Source organism: Chiloscyllium plagiosum, chromosome 4, assembly GCF_004010195.1.
Source record: "Chiloscyllium plagiosum isolate BGI_BamShark_2017 chromosome 4, ASM401019v2, whole genome shotgun sequence".
NCBI classification, from domain to species: Eukaryota; Metazoa; Chordata; class Chondrichthyes; order Orectolobiformes; family Hemiscylliidae; genus Chiloscyllium; species Chiloscyllium plagiosum.
In genome coordinates, this window is record NC_057713.1 from 37,160,441 (window position 1) to 37,180,855 (window position 20,415).

Below are 20,415 nucleotides of genomic sequence, written 5' to 3' on the forward strand. Positions count from 1 at the left end.
ACTTGTTCAGGAGGTGAAAGGATGGGAAAAAAAAATTCTGGATTGTGTGCGCTGGAGGTTCATACTATATTGTTGTTTTTTGAGAACTTGGGTTCAAAAGTAAAGGAAAAACTGGATTTTAGATTTTGGTTCTATGAAGGTCATTACAAGAAGTCAAATAGAATCCATAGAACAAAGGACCAGGAGTAGGTCAACTGGCCTATCGAGCTTGCTCTCCCATTTGTTATGATCATGGCTGATCATCCAACTGAATAGCTATTTCTGCTTTTTCTCCCATATCCTTCGATCCTTTTAGCTCCAGGTGCTATATCCAACTCTTGAAATGATATGGTTTGGCCTCATCTGCATTCCGTGATAGCAAATTCTATAGGCGCACCACTAGGTGAGAAATTTCTTCTCATCTCAGCCCTAAGTGGTTTGCTCTATGTCATTAAGAGTGTGACCCCTGGTTCTAGGTTATCCCTGCATCTACCCTCCCCAGTTTTGGTAGAATTTTATAGGTTTCTACGTGATCCTCCCTCATTCTTCTAAGCTCCTGCGAATGTAATCCCAACCAATTCAACAACACCTCATGTAAGTCCTGCCATGCCAGGAATGAGTGATAAACGTTCACTGCATTCCCTTTATAGCAAGAGTGACTATCCTCAAAGAGACCAAAACTACACACAGTATTCCTTTTTGTGGTCTCTCCTAATATAATTGTAGCAAGCCATCCCTGCTCCTATACACACATAATCTTGCTATGAAGGGCAATACACTGTTTGCCTTCTTGACTGCCTTCAGAGACTAGTGTAAGAGGACAGCCAGGCCTTATTGCATGTTCATTCCTCTCAATTTATAACCATTCAGGTAATCTACCTTCCTCTTTTTTTGCTCCCAAAGTGGATAGCTTTTCTCGCATTCATCCACATTCTACTGCATATGCAATGCATTTGCCCACTTGCCCAGGATGTCCAAATCTCTGAAGCATCTCCACATCCTCCTACCCAACTTTGTGTAATTTGTAAATTTGAGGTATTGCATTTAGTTCTCCCATCTAAATCCTTTCACCTGAAGGATTTTAGTTAAATTATCCATCAAATACCTAGGAGATAATTGCTGGATCGTTTGTTGACTTGAGTATTAATATCTCCTAAGAGATAAAAAGTAACCAGAAATGGTTTCATGTGGGGAGCAGAGGAGCTGTGATTGATGGTATCCATGCAGTCAAGGCTGAAGAGAAGTCCTGAGTTGCTTAGATGATGGTGGGAAAGAAAATTTCAGAAGCAGAAGACTGTGTAGGGTTGTGAGAGAGCAAGAATAATATAAGATTGTTGAAAACATTTGTTTGGTGAACCCATGTCAAGAAGCAATAGTGAAGTAATTAGCATGTTTGAGGGTTTCTGAGACAGACGTTAACAGGATAAAATAGCATTAGTTTCCTTTCTGCTAACTTGCTGCACATTTACTAATGTTGGTTGAACAACAAGCCTGACCATGGTGAAAGAAGTGACTGTTCAGAGATTAAAATATTCATAAAAATAGTGCAGGTGTAATTTTTTATAATGTTTCAAATGAGACTGTAACAGTAATTCTTGTATAGTGTAATAAACTTTGTTTTTGTTTTGTTAAAAGGCATAGAATAAGGAAAACATGTATTTATATGAAGTTTCTATCAATTATCATAGATTGCAGCAAACGAGTTGTCCTTCCAAAAACATGAGTCAACATGTAAACCAAATATTAAACATGAATGTATTAGTCTTCATTTTAAAGTGACTTAGATGCCAGCAACAATGAAATCAAATGCAAAATGTTACATAATGTGTTATGTCCAGAGATGTCATTGCTATGGCTTAAAGATCCCACTCTGAATCAGATTTTGATGCTTGTGTTTCAGAATTATATCCCTTCACAACAAATCTAATATCGTAGAATCAAACAGCATAGAAACAGGCACTTTGGCCCACCATGTCTATGCTGAACTTTGTTTCAGATGCTACTTAAATGTTGCAAGAATACCTGCCTCCACCACCACCTTGAGCAGCATGTTCCACACTTCCACAATCATCTGGCTTAAAAAAAGATCCTTGGATCTCCTCTAAACCACTTGCTCCTCACATTAAATGTATGCCTTCTAGACTTGAACATGTCTGCCATGGGGAAATTCTCATGATCAATTATCTGTACCTCTCAATTTCGTATAACTCAATCAGATATCTCCTCAGCTGCTTCTGCTCCAAGGAGAAGAGTGTCAGCCTATCAGGACACTCTTCATAACTGAGACTTTCTATCCAAGGCAAGATCCTGGTGAATCACCTCTGCACCCTCTCCAGTGCAACCATGTCCTTGCAATGATGTAGCAACCAGACTGCACACAATGTATTGTGGCCTAGCCAATGTTTTATAAATTTGTCACAAGACTTACTTGCTCCGATATTGTGTGCCCTGACTAATGAAGGCAGCATTCCGTACGTTGTCTTTACCACTGTTTTTACCTTCAGGGATGTATGGACTTGTACACCAAGGTCCCTTTGTTTGTCAGTACTCTCTAGCGACTTAACATTCATTGTGTAGTCCTTCCTTTGCTAAACCTCCTAAAATGCATCATTTGCCCTTATCAAGGTTAAATTCCATCTGCTGTTAATCTGGTTAATTAACCAGTAGATCTATATCAGACTGTAGCCTGAGACCATCCTTCCCACTATCAACAATGACACCAATTTTTGTCATCTGCAGACTTTCTAATTATAACCTTCTATATTTGCATCCAAGTCGGTAATAAACGTAACAAACAGGAAGGGTCCCAGCACCAATCCTTGTGATCCACGACTGGTCATAGGCTTCCAATCTCACAAATAACCCTTTACCCTCACTCCTTGTCTCCTATTTGTAAGCCAGTTTTGAATCCAGTTTGCCAACTTGCCTTGAATCTGATGGGCTTTTACCTTTTGGTTCACCCTTCCATTGGGATCTTGTCACAAAATTGTCACTGAAGTCCATGTAAACCACATCAACTACACTACACTTATCGCATGCAGTACAGGCACCTCGAAGAGTAATAGAACTGAGCAAATAATACAATTTTATGGCTGTAGGGAAGGTGCATGAAAAGTGAGGTTAACATTAAATTTTAAATTTGAGAGATCCATTCTGAAGTCTAATAACAGTGTGGAAGTGCCTGTGTCCAGCAAAGTATTAAATATCTGTTAAAGATATATTTGTAGTGGCCGGAGCAGTGACAAATGAAATCTATAACCAGAGATCAAGCTTATGCCATAAGCAGATATTAAAGTTGCATGAAACATTATTTGAAAAACATATCATGTGTACAAGGAACAGGACTGGGCCACTCTGCTGTTTGAGCTGGCTCCATTGTTAAAAAGATCATGGCTGATATGTCAACCTCAAATTTACATTCCTATATATCGCTGATAATCTTTCGCCTGTTTGATAAAAATATTCAAAGATTTTGTACCCACTGCTTTGACGATGGAATACCAAAGACACTCAACCCTCAAAACAAAATTCCTTATCTCTCTCAAATGTTTTATAAATTTGTCACAAGACTTCCTTGCTCCTATATTGTGTGCCCTGACCAATGAAGGCAAGCATTCCGCATGCTGCCTTTACCACTCTGTTTATCTTCTGGGATGTCTATGGACTTGTACACCAAGGTCCCTTTGTTCGTCAGTACCCCCTAGGAACTTACCATTCATTGTGTAATCCTTCCTTTACTAAACCTCCCAAAATGCATCACCTTGCCCTTGTATGACTCCCTAACTCTGGATTCTTCCACAAGGGAGAACATCCTTTCCAAATCCAACTGATTAAATCTCTTTGGGATATTTCAATTAAGTCACCTTTGCCTCTTCTAAGTCCAGAGGATACAGGCCCAACCTGTCCTTCCTTTCCTCTTAAGGCAATCATCTCATTCCAGGTGTGAGTTTAATGAATCTTCTATGATAGACTACTTAGTGTGGAAACAGGCCCTTCAGCCCAAACTGACCCTTCAAAGAGCAACCCACCCAGACCCATTCCCCTGCATTTACCCCTTCACCTAACACTACGGGCAATTTAGCATGGGCAATTCACCTAACCTGCACATTTTTGGACTGTGGGAGGAAACCGGAGCACCCGGAGGAAACTCACGCAGACATGGGGAGAGTGTGCAAACTGCACACAGACAGTTGCCTGAGGCGGGAATTGAACCCGGGTCTCTGGTGCTGTGAGGCAGCAGTGCTAACCACTGTGCCACCGTGCTGCCCAACACATCATGGTCTGCTTCGAACACAGCACCATATCTATGGAAGGATGTTAATCAGTACTGTATTGTTACAACATGGTGGTGAACCCTTCTGCTAATTAAACCAAACACCCAGAAAAGCTCACCTTAACTCATAATCTGTTAGAGTGACAGAGAACTCCTAAATTCCACTATTGTAAGAAAAAGATCAATTTATTCTTTAACTCTAAAAGTGAACATTAAACGACAACTGTTTACAACTTTAAGCCTCCTTTCTCCTAACTGCTTGTTATCAAACTCCCAACTCTTTAATTGTATACTAGAACATAGAACGTTACAGCGCCGAACAGTCCCTTCAGCCCTCCATGTTGCACCGATTTATGGAACCAAATAGTGTTCCTATAAATGCCCCTATTAAAATTACATCAACTTAATTTTCAAAACCCTGTCTCTGGGGTCTGTCTTCCTCTGGCTATCGATCTCCCTGGGTCATTTTTGGTCTCTTGCTGCAAAGATGTTTCATATGCAAAGGTACCTTTGATAGAGAGTGTTTTGCTAGCAGTTACTCTGATGATGGCAGTTGCTCTCTCTGGCTAACTCTCAAAACATCGGATTGTCTCATTGGTTCGATGTTGTCAAAATCAATAAATTCAAACTTGATTATTTCCGTATCTTGGTGCATAATTTAAACCAATTGGCCAGATTCGAAGTGGTCAAAACAACTGAGGTACTCATTTACAGCCAAATGTTACATATTTTCAATTTTCCAGTACACTCGGAGACTGCTAGTCAGTCACATGACAGTTGTTTGCAAGCTGTCAGTGCAAAATAGCTTTTACTCTTTCTTAATGATATAGTACACTCCTTCATAACAATACAAATACTCCAGATGTAGTCCTTCCAATGCCCTGTTTAAATGAAGCATAACCTTCCTACTTTGCACTGGGAAGACAATGGCCTAAAGATATTATTGTTGGACTGTTAATTCAGAGATGAAAATGTGTTGCTGGAAAAGCGTAGCAGGTCAGGCAACATCCAGGGAACAGGAGAATCGACGTTTCGGGCATAAGCCCTTCTTCGCTTTTCCAGCAACACATTTCCAGCTCTGATCTCCAGCATCTGCAGACCTTACTTTCTCCTGTTAATTCAGAGACACAAGTAATGTTCTGGGAACCTGGGTTCAAATTCTACCATGGAAAATGGTGAAAATTGAATTCCATTCAAAATAAATCTGGCGTTAAGTCTAATGATAACCATGAATCCATTGCCAATTACTGGAAAAACCCATCTCATTCACCTATTGTCCTTTAGAGAAGGAAACTTTCATCCTTACCTGGCTTAGATGACATGTGGCTCCAGACATGTAAGTGTCTCTTAATGTGGTTGACTCTTAACTGCCCTCTGGGATGGGCAATAAATGCTGGACTAGCCAGTTATGCCCTCGTCCCATGAACGAATAAAAAGAATTGGTTTTGCTGTAATAAACTGTAACATTCTATTAGCTTTCATTATTACTTGTGGTATCCTAAAGTCCTTCTGTGACCTATGCACTAGGACACCCAGATCTTGTTGCACCTCTGAGCTCTGCATCCTCTGTCATTTAGATAATGTTTTTTTAGAAACTTTTTCTTGCCAATATGAGCATTTTCACATTTTCGTACATTTTACTCCATTTGCCTGATTTTTGCCCATTCACTTAACCTATCTTTTTTCATTTGTAGGCTCTTTTTATATCCTCTTCACAACTTTCTAACTTATCTTTGTCATCAGCAAATCTATCCACTATACCTTCATTCAAATCACTAGTATAAACTGTGAAGAGTTGAGGAACCAGCACCACCTCTGTGGCACACCACTTGTGACATTATGCCAGCCTGAAAATAATGCATCTATTCCTACTCTCTGCTTCCTGTTAGCAAGCTGGTCGTCATCTTTCTAAGCCAATATGTTACCTCTAATAGTATGAACATTTAATTTCTGCAAAAACCTTTTGATGTGATACCTGATCAAAAGCCTTCTAAAATCAAATTATAGTGCATCTACTGGTTCTCCTATATCCATAGCACTTCTTTAAAGAACTCCAATAAGTTATTTAAACGTGATATCCCTTTGATAAAACCATATTGGCTTATCCAACTGTCCTGTAATAACATTGTTAGTAACAGCTTCTGACATTTTTCCTATGACAAATATCAATCCAAGTGACCTGTAGATTCCTGTTTTCGGCTTGCTCCCTTTGATGAATAAAGGGATTTACATTAGATATTTTCCAATTTAAAAGAATGATTGCTGAATCTTCTTAAAACAAATGCACCAACCATCTCCATAATTACTACTTTTAAGACCCTAGGATGAAATCTAGCGTGACATTGGGACTTGTCACTTCCTGATTTACAACATTTCTAGGATGTTACTTTTATCTTCTCTAGTGAAAACTGATGCAAATCTCTATTCAATTCATCTGCCATCTCTTAATCTTCCATTACTGATTCCCAAGACTCCTTTTCGGCAGGACCAACATTTCCTTTAGATTTAAAAAAAAATAGTTAAAAGAAAAGTTTCCTGTCTTTGTATATTTTTGGCTAACTTTCTTTCTTTTGTACTCTAATTCTACCCCACCCCCCACCATTGATTAATAATTCTTCGCATTTTTGTAATACCCTGTCCAATTTTTGAGGTTGATATTGCCTCAGACTTTTTTAGTTAACCATAGAAATATGGACCATTCCTTAATTTTTTTTCTTTCTTGTGTGTAGCTACTCTGCACACTCTGAAATATTCCCTTGGATGTTTGCCATGCACCTCTATTTGCCTATTCTTTAAAATAAGGTGGTTTATCTTCACTAGCTCTGCTTTCCTGACCTCATAATTGCATTTGTTTATATTCACAATACTAGTCTAGAACCCACACATCTCTCCCTCAAACTGTATACAGAATTCAATCATAATATGGTAACTGCTGCCCAGGGGCACTTTCACTATGAGGTCAGTAAATGATCCTATCTCTTTGGTCAAAACCTGGTCAGTTGGTGCCATAGCATGCTGGTCTAAGAAATTGTTGCAAAAAAATTCAATGAATTCCTCATCTAGACTACTTTCTCCCATCCGATTTTTCCAGTGTAGGTTAAAATCCACATGATGATTACTGTACCTTTTTGACAAGCTCTCATGATTTCACCCTTTTGATATCCTGTCCTACCCATGTGGGTACTGTTAAGATGCTTGTCCACAGCTCCCGCAAAATACTTTTTGGCGTGATTCGACTTCATCTCTATGCTGACTGCTTCTGTATCCTGGTTTCCTGAATTTAGATTATGTCTCCTTTTGAATGTTAATATCATCTTTAACAAAGCCACTCTTCCATTCTTCCCTAGCCTCCTGTCTTTCCGAACTGTGTCTCACCCTTCAGTATTTAAGTCTCAATCTATTTAAGAACCGAAACTAGTATATCTCATTCTAAAAGATGAAAGACTTTATCTGAATTTATTTAATATATCATTACAGCTCCATGACACTGTAATCCTTTTGCTATAAAGTCTGTGTCTTGTGGTCCTACATCACAACCATCTGATGAAGGGGCAGTGCTTCGAAAGCTAATGCTTCCAAATAAACCTGTTGGACTATAACCTGGTGTTGTGTGATTTTCAACTTTGTCTAGTTCTTCCTACAGCCATGTCTTAGTGGCCAATAGATCATATTTATTTATCTCAACTTGAACCATAAATTCATCTATTTTGTTTCAAATGCTATATGCATTCAAATAGTGCTATTTTTTCTTTTATTATTTTTGTAATTTCTAGGTTTAGAGTCATAGAAATGTACAGCACGGAAACAGATCCTTCGATCCAACTTGTCCACACCAACCAGCTATCCAAAGCTAATCTAGTCCTATTTGTCAGCATTTGGCCCATATCACTCTGAACCCTTCCTATTCATATACCCAGATGCCTTTGTAATTATACCAGTCTCCACTACTCCCTCTGGCAGCTCATTTCATATATGCACCACCCTCTGCGTGTAAAAGTTGCCTCTTAGGTCCCTTTTAAATTTTTCCCCTCTTACCTAAACCTATGCCCTCTCGCTCTGGATTCCCCCACCCCAGGGAAAATACCTTGTCTGTTTATCCTATCCATGCCCCTCATGATTTTATAAACCTCTATATGGTCACCCTCACTTGTCTGTTGATTTGCTCTTTGTCTCCTCTAGTCATTTTCTGCTTTTTGTTTCCCACATTAATTTCATCTTCTGCCATTTCCTCACTCTTCAAACCATCACAACTTCTCAAATTTGGGCCCATACCCCCAATATTTAGTTTATAACATCTCTGCTTTCCAAGGATTTGCAGCAATAGAAATCTGTGGTTTGGGGTAGATCATCCCAACAGTACAGATCCTACTTTCCCCAGTACTGTGCCAGTGACACTCAAACTGGAACCTACTTCTACCACACCAGACTTTCAACCATGTGTTTGATTACCCAAAGCCACTTTCAATATTAGTAGCTGAAACTTAACATGAAGGGATCATTCAAAGGAAGTATTTGCTAATTAAGGCTCAGAGAGCAGATCTGGAGTTTAATAAGTTTGCACAGCTCACACTGATGCTGAAGCAGTTCAGGAGTGGTTATTACATTGAAAATGGAGTTCAGATGAGGAAATAGAGACACCCTGTCAGTTCTGCAGACAAAGCACAGATGGTGATTCATTGGAACGTGGTACAGCCCAGATAGCGTAAGAAGATATTGCAAATAGCGCACCCAATTGTTAAGTCAGGGCACGTAGGATTAAGGAAAACCAATGATCAACATGCATTTTAACTGGCCAAGACTTCCATAAGGACAAAGCACTGTATTGTAAATCATGTTATATATATCAGGGAAACTTCTGCACAAAATTAAACTTGCTCTATTTAAACCCATGCAAAAGTAGAATAGATTTTTTTAGATTAGATTACAGTGTGGAAACAGGCCCTTCGGCCCAACAAGTCCACACTGACCCGCCGAAGCGTAACTCACCCATACCCCTACGTTTACCCCTTACTTAACCCTACGGGCAATTTAGCATGGCCAATTCACCTGACCTGCACATCTTTGGACTGTGGGAGGAAACCGGAGCACCCGGAGGAAACCCACGCAGACATGGGGAGAACGTGCAAACTCTACACAGTCAGTCGCCTGAGGCGGGAATTGAACCCGGGTCTCCGGCGCTTTGAGGCAGCAGTGCTAACCACTGTGCCACCGTGCCGCCCACCAGATATGCCCACCAGTATACTTCAGATACTTGAAATCTGAAACAAACAGAGAATGCTGGATAAGCATATCTGTGAAAAGAGATACAGAATTAATGTTTCTAGTCCGTTATTGACTCTTCTACAGAATTTCAGATAATACGCATGTCAATTTTTAAAGAACTATTTTGTTGAATGCTAGTAGATTGTGTATAACTATTACCCAGAATTAAATCAGGATATCAGTATATTATTAAAATTATGGATAAGACAACCCATTTTCCAAAAGCTATTCATTTCTTCTGTCTGAAGAAACTAGTACAAAATTCAGTAATGTCTCTGGATAGAAAATTTGATGCAGTGGAATTGTTAGTCAATTCAGAGGAAATCAGTGATAAAGTTATCACTTTTTTTTTGTTTGAAGGAAGAGGTACAAATACTGAATCTGAAGCCCTTGTCAAGGAATGTGGAATGCAGAATCTTATCATAAATGATAGCAAGAGTCTGTTCTATTAAGAATATGAAATGACAGTTAAATGTCTGATAGCAAATTCATATTGAGTTTAAAATTTTAGTTGCAATGCTCGGCAAGTAGTAATTTTGTCCAATGCCTTGAAGAAGAAGGAAATACCAGTAAATTCTGTGGATGTAAATGAATGTAATATCATTGGATATCCTTTAACCATCTCATTCTGCTAATTTTGAAAACTTGCTCATTTTGACGTCTGAAAAGAAAAATGTTGCCCAGGAAAGGGGAAATTAAGCATATTTAGACAGTCTTTGTACCAAAGTAATGCAAAATGATTGATGAGCCCCTTCCTACAAATTCTCCTTTAGAATCTAATCTGTGAAACTATAGGCAGGAAGTGTTAATATTTTCGACAGTGCATGATATGACTTTGAAGTAAAAAAATCTCTGGCAACTGATAGAGGAGCAAGGGCTACATTCAGACAGAAATGGATAAAAATGCATTGGATCTGAACTGTAGAAAATTAACTTTCATTCAGAATCATCAAACTTTGAACTGAAATCTAAAGCAACTGAGATTCAAAATCTTCACACTATGTTTCACTGATATTCAGGGAGTAAAAAGATCTGATAGATTTGAATTTAATAAAATGGTCAGAAAGCTCAGAGCCATTACTTCAGACACAATGGGCATGCTGAACTCAGAATAGTTAGAAATTGGCACCTGAAAATAGATTTTCAATGTGATGTGATTCAAAACAATAGGTGTTTCAGTGAAGTGCTATTATTTAGCACAGATATTGATTAGCAATCAAATTTCTCTTCCAATCTGAGGAAATGGACATTAGTGAAGCAACTTTAATAACACAAGCAACTGCAGTTGAAAGTAGGCAAATGGACCTGAAACCAGATTCATGGGAAAATGTTTATAGATCATACTGTGAGGGTTTTAAAACTTTTTTTGGAAGCAAGACTGCTAAAGAGTATTGAAATTAAAATCTCAGGATCCAGTCCAAGGGCAACCATCTGAGAACCAGCTTAATTCAATATCATTTAAGACTGTGACATAGAACAGTAGGGTTTAAGTTAGAGTTTTAAGTTGGCAATCATGTTTCCTTCTTTGCATTGGTCTATGCAGTTTTCCAATCCAGGAGGAAGCAATATCAAGAGAGATCTCAGAGAAAATAGCAGCTAGGAATCATTCACTGAAGCTTCACTCTTCTGAGACCCCAAACAGCCTCTGACTGCTAAACCTAAAAGAAACTGAAAATCCTGTCTGTTAGAACTGGCCACTCCCATTCAAACTAGTTCCATTGTTACAATGTAATAGGAAAAAACCTAAAGCACTCCTGAGTTGTTTACTTAAACTGTCTTCCATAATAAATTTAGCTCCTCTGCCTTTTCAACCTTTGTCCAAAAACAAAAGTCAGGACAAAATAACCTTTTCAAAGTGATAATGATGTCACAGAATGTTTGAGGTCAGAAAGATGCTTAGGATATCAAAATTCCAGCTCATCCAACGTAAATTAACAGATAAGTAATATAACAATAAGCAGATGCTGGAAAGGTAGGGAAGTGATAGTGAGGTGGAGCTGGGTGTATCAACATACACAATGAGCCTGAAATCACATCTACGGATTATGTCCGTGAGGGACAATGTGAATGTGAGGGAAAGGTGAATACTCGGTGTTAATTCTTAGATCATGCTGGAAGTAATTAAATGGAATGGGGAAGGGAAATCATTATAGGAGATCCTTGAGTTATGGATAGATAGGTAATCATGGAACCAGGTAAGACCTTGCCAGCCTGTTGGGTAGCATTGGAAGAGGCATATATGATTGGTTGTTAAATGCTAGAGCAGTCATGAAAGAAGAAAATGACTTGCTTAATCATGATCACTGTCACAGAAGATGTTATTTGAGACTTTGAGGATGTTTTGTTTGTGCAACGATGGAAGCTTGATTGGAGAAGTGCAGGCATAGATTTGTGAGGTGGCAGGAGTCAGGGCAGTAATTCACAGAAGCTGAATTGCCAATTTTGATGTAAGTAATGGCAGATTTGAATGGAGTGCAGAACAATACTTGATTAGTTTACAATGTCAGCTAGCAAGGGGACCAGAAAGGGAAGTGAGGTTACCAGCAGTTTAGTGGAAAATGGGTAGAAGGAGCAGGAGATTAGTTTGTAAATGATAGAGAAAATAACAAAATATGCAACCTCTGATGCATTGGTGGAAAAGCTTTGGATGGAAGATGGCTTGGTACACAAAGGTAAAGAAAAGGTGCAGCAGCTGAGCAGATGGCCCCAGCCTTTGTGACATTGTTGCATCTCGTTATATACTATTGATACTGTATGTCTTTTAGGATGTCCTGGGAACATAAAAGGCATCTTACATAATCAAATTCTTGCTCTCATACTCTCTCGCTCTCCCTCCCCTTCCCCTCCCCCTCCCTTCTATCCTCCTCTTACCTGCCTCAGTCTTTTCTATCTATCTCACTCTTATGCTGTCTCTCTTTCACTCCATTATTGTGAAACTGTCAGCTGTCAATCTTAATGAACTGTAGGTCAAACTTATCAACACACGTTGACATTTTCCTTTCAATGCTTGGAAGGAACCATGACATTATACTAGATTCAAAGAAAATCCATTTAAACAGCTTAAAGTACTCCAAAAGCCTTTGTCATTGTGCAATCATGTTTTATATCCAGGAATATACCATCAACAGAGTGAGATGATTAGCCACACTAGTCTGTTTTGTTTTTCTTTGGTTGATATTATGCAGTAGAACCTTAGTCCTTAGTCATCAAGTTAATGCCAGGGACACACTCATTGCGATCAAACCTATTAAAGTAAGTCGAGTTGATAACCTCTCATCTGAGAACAATGCTGCCTCCCTTCTACACTTGTGGTGATCAAGATGTAGGTCACTTCCTGATCATCTACCTCTGAAGAAAGAGGGTTTCCAGTTTAGCCAAGCTGAATCTTCTAACAATGTATGCTGTTTTCTGTAGGTATTTTGGAAAGACCTGATACCAAGGAGCTGTTCAACTTGGAAACAGTCTTACCTCCTGAACATGAGATGAAAGGTACAACAATGTCTTGTCCAACACTTCAACACCTGAACTCTCTGGTCAAAGTTACAGGTAGGACTGAAAACTATCTTATATGCCCTTGGTTTTATGTTTACTACTTATCATACCCCAATCGCAAAATTTTGTTTGGTAGTTTCTAAGTAGAAGGTTTTCATCAATAATATATTGAAAATGTATTGAAAATTGTGCAGTATTGCATCAAGTCATGAAAGATAATAGTAGAAACAGTTGTTGGAGAAACAAATAAAATTTTGTATGTTGAAGGCAGAAAATGCAAAAAACAAGCAGTAATGTTGTACATTAATTCAGTCATATTATTGAGCTTTGAATACCCTATTATAAAGCAGATTCTAGAATTTAAATATCTTTTGAAGTGTAGCCAGGTCCCATGTACAGCAATGTTGAAGTGCTAGGTTAGTCTATTTTAATGATGTTAGTTGCAATCTTTTCTAATCACTGGAGAGGCCTTATTTAATGTCTCATTTCAAATCTGGTTCCTTAGACAATAGGCCATTGCACTCTGTCAGTACTGTATTAGAGTGTTAGCTAACATTATATTCTCAAATCTTTGGAGTGGAACGTGTATGACACCTTTTGATTGAGATGAGAGAGTTATACTGCTGTGTTCCAGTTGACAGCCACGAAGGATGTGAAAGTGGGATGTATTGACTGGGACATTACCAGGAAAGAAGGGTTACATTTGCAAGGAGAGAGTTGAGAAACCAGAGTTCTGGAGAGTAAGGACATCTTGAAATGATGCTGAATGTTTTGAACCTTATTAAAATATTGCTGTAGGTTGTTTCCTTTCATTGGTAAGAAACTAGTGAGAACATATCATTTTAAATTAATCGCCAATACTAAAAAGTGAAGTTAGAAAAAATACTTCAAGTAGAAATTGGTTAAACTATAATTATCTGTCACAAATCACTGTTGAAGCAAGGGTTTTTTGATGGAACTTGATTATTTCTCAAACATTAAAAGAAGTGGTGAATGAGAAGAATGGGATTAATCTAGGTTGAGTATTATAGGGTATGGGTACAAGTAGGAAATGCTAATCTGGGCAATGAAGGATAGCTGCAACATTCTCTCTTGATGTATCAGGCGCTTGTTTCTGTGCTGTCACATTTTTTAGGATTCTACAAATTGCTTTATTATAAGTAAGGTTCCAGTTATCATATTTCATAATGTTAAAAACAACTTGGGCTATTTTCACTGGTATATGTAGATCATTATTAAAAATGATTGTGATACCAATTGTAGAGTTTTGTTTTCCTAAAGGAGAGAATATGTAGAAGTTGCATGTTGGAGGAATGTTCTGTTTTCTTTCTAACAGACCATTATGTTTCAGAACATTGTATTGACATACATAAAAGTCCCCAGTGCAATGTTGAATTCAAATTTAACTTATGGTTGTGGATGGGTTTTTCCGTGTGCAATTGAACTAAACAGACCAAAGGGGATTTGCTTTCACCTCCTCAGCCTAAGGTGGCTGTAGAAATGCAAAAACTTCAGAACCTTTTAGCTAGGGATCATCTATTCTATGATTTTACCCCTAAGCTGTGGCAGTATGTCTAAATATTGTAAAAAGAACGTGAATCTTCAATTCTTGTCAAATAGCCTTTCATAGTTTTTGGCCCATTTTACTTCTTATCAAACAGAAGGCATTTTTGAGAAGTTCCACGAAGCTTCTTGGATAAACAGGGAGCGAGAGCAGCTAGAACAGCCTGAGCTCAAGAGTTTGGAACTTAAACAGCAACTGGAGTGCATGGCTGAGTGTTTTGTGGTTATCATATTTCAGGAGATGTCACCTTGCATCTTAGCTGTGTGCAGCTAAAAAAGAAAGAGCTGATCACAAGACAGCATTAGGCATCCAGTGCAGGCATCCGCTGAACAATGTACTCGCTCCCAGCATTGACTTCTGGTTTCAGAGGTTGTTATGTGTGGACCTTGGAAGTCTGTACAGGAGAGAAAAAAAACAACGAACATAGTCCAGAGTGCATCTCATACTCCAACCAATATTCACCATTGTCAATTGTCATTAAAACAATCTAGTTCACTGATGTCCTTCAGAGAAGGAAATCTGCCATCCTTGCCTGATCTGGCCAAATGTGTTTCTAGACCCTCAGAAATGTGGTTGACTTGTATCTTTCCCCTTAAATGGCTTATCAAGCCACTCCATTCGAGGACATCAGCAACAGGAATACACACTGTCTTTGCCAGCTATGTCTGCATCCTGTGCAGTAAGAAAAGAAAAATAGAAAAGCTGACTAAACTTAAATGTTATCAAGACTGAATTGGATGCATATTAGAAAGCTGAGGAAGGTAAGAGTGAAAATTGTGGCCCTACTGGCTTTAATTTTCCCATGCCCTTTCAGTATAGGGGTGGTGTGAGAGGACTGGAAAAAGATAAACCCAGTAACTATAGGCTAATTAATTTAATCTCCATGATGACAAATCTTTTAGAAATAATAATGAGTCAAAATTAACAGTCGTTTGGTCAAATGAGAATTAAGAAAGTAACATGGATTTGTTAAAGGTGGTTTTTCCTTTTATTCAATTATTGGATGTGGGCATTGCTGGATGGGCCAGAATTTGTGTCCATCACTGAAGTATAACTGCCTTCATTAACCACTGCTGTCCATCGTACGTAGGTGGACCCATGATATTGATAGGAAAGATGTTTTCAGGTTTTTGACCCAATGATAGTGACAGCATGTTGATATATTTCCCAGTCTTGATGGTGAATAGTTTGATGGGGAACTTGCACCTGGTGGTGATCCCGTGTGTTTACTAGTCTTGTTCTTCTAGATGGAAGCAGTTGTGGGTTTGGAAGATGCTGCCTAAGGAACTTGGAATTTATACAGTTCATTTTGTAGATGGTGTTCACTGCAGATTGTGTTTAAAATATTTTGTTTTTTGATTTGATACCACAGAGTTGGTGTGGGTAATGTGGTTGATGTGTACACGTCAAAAGCCTTTGTCAGTCAACCTAATAGATATGTTAGGCCATTAGAATAAAAGGTATACTGTAAGGTATACATTAGTATACATGGACAGCAATAATCTGGAAAGGTAATAGATGGTTATGTTTTATTGCAGGGGAATTGAATGCTAGAGTAGGAAAGTTATACTTCAGGTATACAGGGCACTGATGAGACAGCAGCTGGTGTACAGTGCTTGTCGTCATACTTACGGACAGCTGTTAATATCTTGGAAGCAGTTCAGAGAAAACTTACTGGGGTGATACCTGGAATGAATGGCTTACCCTATGAGGAAAGGCTAGACAGACTAAGTCTGTATTCTCTGGAGTTCAATAGTCAGCAGTGACTTAACTAAAACTTATAAAGCCCTGAGGGAACTTAACTAGCATGGAGTTGGAAAGAATGGTTACTTGAGAGAATCTAGAATTAGGGGTCATGGTTTTAAAGTTAAGAGGCTGCCTATTTAAGACATAAATGAGCAATTTATTTTTGAGGGTTGAGTGTCTGGAATTCTCTTCCTTAAAAGGCAATGAATGGAGAACCTTTTAAATATTTTTAAATTGAAGGTGGCTAGATTCTTGATTGTCAAGGGTATGAAAGATTATTGGTGATATGCAGGCATGTGGATTTGAGGTTAAAATCAGATTGGCCAAGATGTTATTGAATAGTAGAGCAGGCTCAAAGGACTAAGTGGCTACTACTTGTTCTTTGTTTGCCATATAGTGGCAGCATAGATGGGAACTGATGAATACTGGTAAATACTCCAAAGTCAAGTGCTGTGGATGTTGGAAATCCAAAATAAAAGCAGGAAGTACTGAAACTGTACAGCATTGCCACAGAAAGAAGCAGTTGATGTTTTGAGTTTAATGTGACACTTCCTCTGAACTCTGTAATTCTATGATTCTCAGTACCGACATATGTTAACAAGCTGAGAAGGGAGATCCCTCGAAGGAGAGGCACACCATATAGTGGTACTATGTAGGTAAAAAGAGAACAGCCTTTAAAAAGAAGTATGTGAAAATGATCAAGAGTGGAAACTGGTTGATTTTGTCATACTCTTTTCCAAGCAAAAGCTTTCATCCAGTTGTAAAGGTAGGTGTTTATGGAGATTAGATTAGATTAGATTAGGCCCAACAAGTCCACACTGACCCGCCAAAGCGCAACCCACCCATACCCCTACATTTACCCCTTTAACCTAACACTATGGGCAATTTAGTATGGCCAATTCACCTGACCCTGCACATCTTTGGACTGTGGGAGGAAACCGGAGCACCCGGAGGAAACCCACGCAGACACGGGGAGAACGTGCAAACTCAACACAGTCAGTCGCCTGAGTCGGGAATTGAACCCGGGTCTCTGGCGCTGTGAGGCAACAGTGCTAACCACTGTGCCACCGTGCCGCCCACAATATACATGGTGTAATATTGGCTAAGAGAGAATATATAATTGAAGGAGCAACTGATATTAGTTTCTGAGTCGGTTAAATGGATTATGAAGTCTTTTCATTCTCAACTTTTCCATGCTCTTTCCACGTTCATGGCTGAGGCCTCAAAACTTCGTGCAAAGTAGAAATTAAGTTTCCTGATCTTTGCTCAGTATTACACCATGCTGTTTTAAAAAAAACTTAAACGTGTAAGTACTTTTGTGACCTTGAGACAGGGATATAGAGGCAAAGTGTTGTTACATCTATGGAATAGTCTTGAAAAATTAGTCACTCGTTAATGTAGAAAAAATAAATCCTCCACCCAGGACTATCCAAAGAAAGCAGCTTCTATTTTGATGTCAAAGTGCAGTGCACATTCAACTGCTCATTCATGTGAATTATATATTTTTGTATGATGATCATGGAGTTGTCTAGATTTTAATGAAGTAAAATGTCCCCCTTCAACAACCTGCAGAAGAACTGTCATCTGAAGAAAAGAGAACCTCCGAATGCTCCCTAGTTTCTTCTGAAGAGATGGCTCATCCACGAGAACAAATGCTTGATTCCACGTGGCAAGCCACAGGTATACAGTGGTGAAAATTGAGTAAACTTTATTTATTTGACTTGCTACAACACAGAACTTGATGATACCCAAAGTTCTTGGATATTTGCCGAAATGACCTTTACTAAGTTCTTGAAAAATTCAGTTTCTTACTTTCTCAACGCTAGTTAAACAAACAGCTGCCACCTCTTAGTTTTGAAGGCTTTCCTTCAATGTTGTTTCTCTATTTTTATTATTCTTAGCCTCATTAATCTTGCCTTGCCTTAATTAAAGCTTCTATATTCTTCTTTATTCTTGAGGCTGTGTCTTACAAACAATTCTGTTCTATCCTTCAATCTAGAAGTCGTCTTGTTAAGAACTTTGAGTACTCTTTAAAACCAAGCCTGTTCCAACTTTTGAACTGCTGCCATATCTTGGAGTATTTTCTTACCTAACAACTGTCTTGCATATCTCGGCAACATGCAGGGAAGAGTCTGTCTATAATGTGTTTCACTCATTTCTAGCCTCCAACCCTTTTCTTGCTCATATTGTGACTTTGTGTATGTTTTGTTTTGAGAATGTTGCTGTGGTCCATTCTTCTTTCTGTGCTTTCCTTTCTCATTCTTTGAGACTTTTTGAAAAACAAGCTTGACACCATCTAATCACTACTCTACGATTTGTAACACTTCTCTGTCATATTTGATACATGATTTATAAGGCTAGATCTGAATGCTAGCATTTGCAGCAATAATTCAATTTCCTTGCAGGATTTATACTTAAGATGTGATTTCAAAATTAACTATCTAAAACAAAAAGTCCCTTTCAGTCACTTCTGGCAGCAGCTCTGGCTCCAACAATTTTTAAAGACCAATTAATGTCAAAAGATCAGAAAAATACATTTGTCTTAGTGATTTTTCATAGAATTGTAGAATGTCTTCAGAGTGGAAACAGGCCCTTTTGCCCAACAAGTCCACACCAGCCCTCCGAAGAGTAACCAACCCAGACCCATTCCCCTAATACATTATTGTACGTTACCCCTGACTAATACACCTAACCCACACATCACTTGCCATTATGGGCAATTTAGCTTGGCCAGTTCACCTAACCTGCACTTTGGATTGTTGGAGGAAACCGGAGCAACCAGGTGAAACCCACGTGCATGCAAGGAAAATGTGCAAACTCCACACAGACAGTCACCGGAGGCTGGAATCGAAGCTGGGTCCCTGGCACTGAGGCAGCAGTACTAACCACTGAGTCACTGTTTTCTGTTATCTGTTCATTTATTCCACAGCCATTTATATTTCATGGTGAAATTGGCCCTCTGTTTGCTTCCATTGTCCTTCAAACCTAATACCATAATAAACCATTCTGACATTTTACTATCTTATTGATTTACCAAGGAGATTGAAATATAGAGCTACTAAAAGAGCTGGCTGTCCTCCTGTTTTTCACTCTTCCCTACCATCATGGTGCTTCTGGCTGGGATGCAACTGCAGAGCTACAAACATCCCACGCTCACTTCATCCAAGTGGCCATTATTCAGCTATGAGCTTAATTTGTGAATGTCAGGTCATCTGAGAAGAAACTCAAGATTCCATCACTCTGTTCTTTCCATATATATGCTCTCATATTTTCCAACAAAGTTGATGGTTGCAAATAGGGTATTACCTATTTTAAAATTCCCCTTTGAAGCTTGAGCCCAAATGTAACTGGATTGCATTCACAAAACAGTGCAAGAATTAAGATTGGGACTTCTATTCTGCATTGTTCAGTACTTCCAATAACATTGGAAAGAGGGTTCTTATACAGTTGCATAACTCTTTTCTTGTAACTTACAAGCGTTTATTGTGCTTATGCAGATTCCATGGCTACAGTTACAGCACCCTTAGCATTTGAAGAAGACCTTTGGGTTAATCAGGAGGAAGTAACAAATAGCAGCACCACACTTTCACCAGCAGAACAAGAACTGAGTACGTAGAATGAAATTGTAGCAAATGTGCATATGTTACTGACATATTTCCTGAATTGTTTTGGGATGAAGAGTTCTGGAGACTTTGAAATGACTAATTTTCCAAATGATTGAAGACTGTGATTCATGAATTGCATAACAATTTATGGATGTGGCTAGCAAAGATTATTTTAAAAATTACTGATCTCTGTGCTTTATGATTTACTCTGTGTTAACAGTAGAAGAGCTGCGGTTTTTGTGCTAAGGATATGGGTAAACATTGAAGATATAATTAGGTATTATTGTGAGTTCTCTTCGTAAGTCTTCATTGACCTCCTTTAAGATGGATTGTTGTTGACTGTACGACTTAGAAGCAGAAGTAGACCATTCAGTTGAGTCAGTCTACTCCACCATTCGATCAGACTGTAGATAACCTGATAATTCTCCGCTTTGTTGCCTTTTCTCCACAGCCCTAATTCTCTTGCTGATTTAAAAAAATGTCTATCTCAGCCC

At 38.7% G+C, this 20,415-nt stretch overlaps 1 protein-coding gene across 11 annotated transcripts in view; it reads left to right on the forward strand.

Moving 5' to 3' along the window:
* The window catches only part of LOC122548961 (microtubule-associated protein 4-like), a 416,046-nt gene that overhangs the window by 244,762 nt on the left and 150,869 nt on the right, over positions 1-20,415 (forward strand). For 9 of the 11 annotated variants that reach the window (XM_043687987.1, XM_043687988.1, XM_043687989.1 and 6 more), the window contains 3 exons: positions 12,929-13,060; positions 17,889-17,996; positions 19,814-19,924. In XM_043687987.1, the coding sequence (XP_043543922.1) occupies positions 12,929-13,060; positions 17,889-17,996; positions 19,814-19,924 (351 nt within the window). The remainder of the gene's footprint in view (positions 1-12,928; positions 13,061-17,888; positions 17,997-19,813; positions 19,925-20,415) is intronic. The other 2 variants (XM_043687990.1, XM_043687995.1) reach the window with 2 other exon arrangements.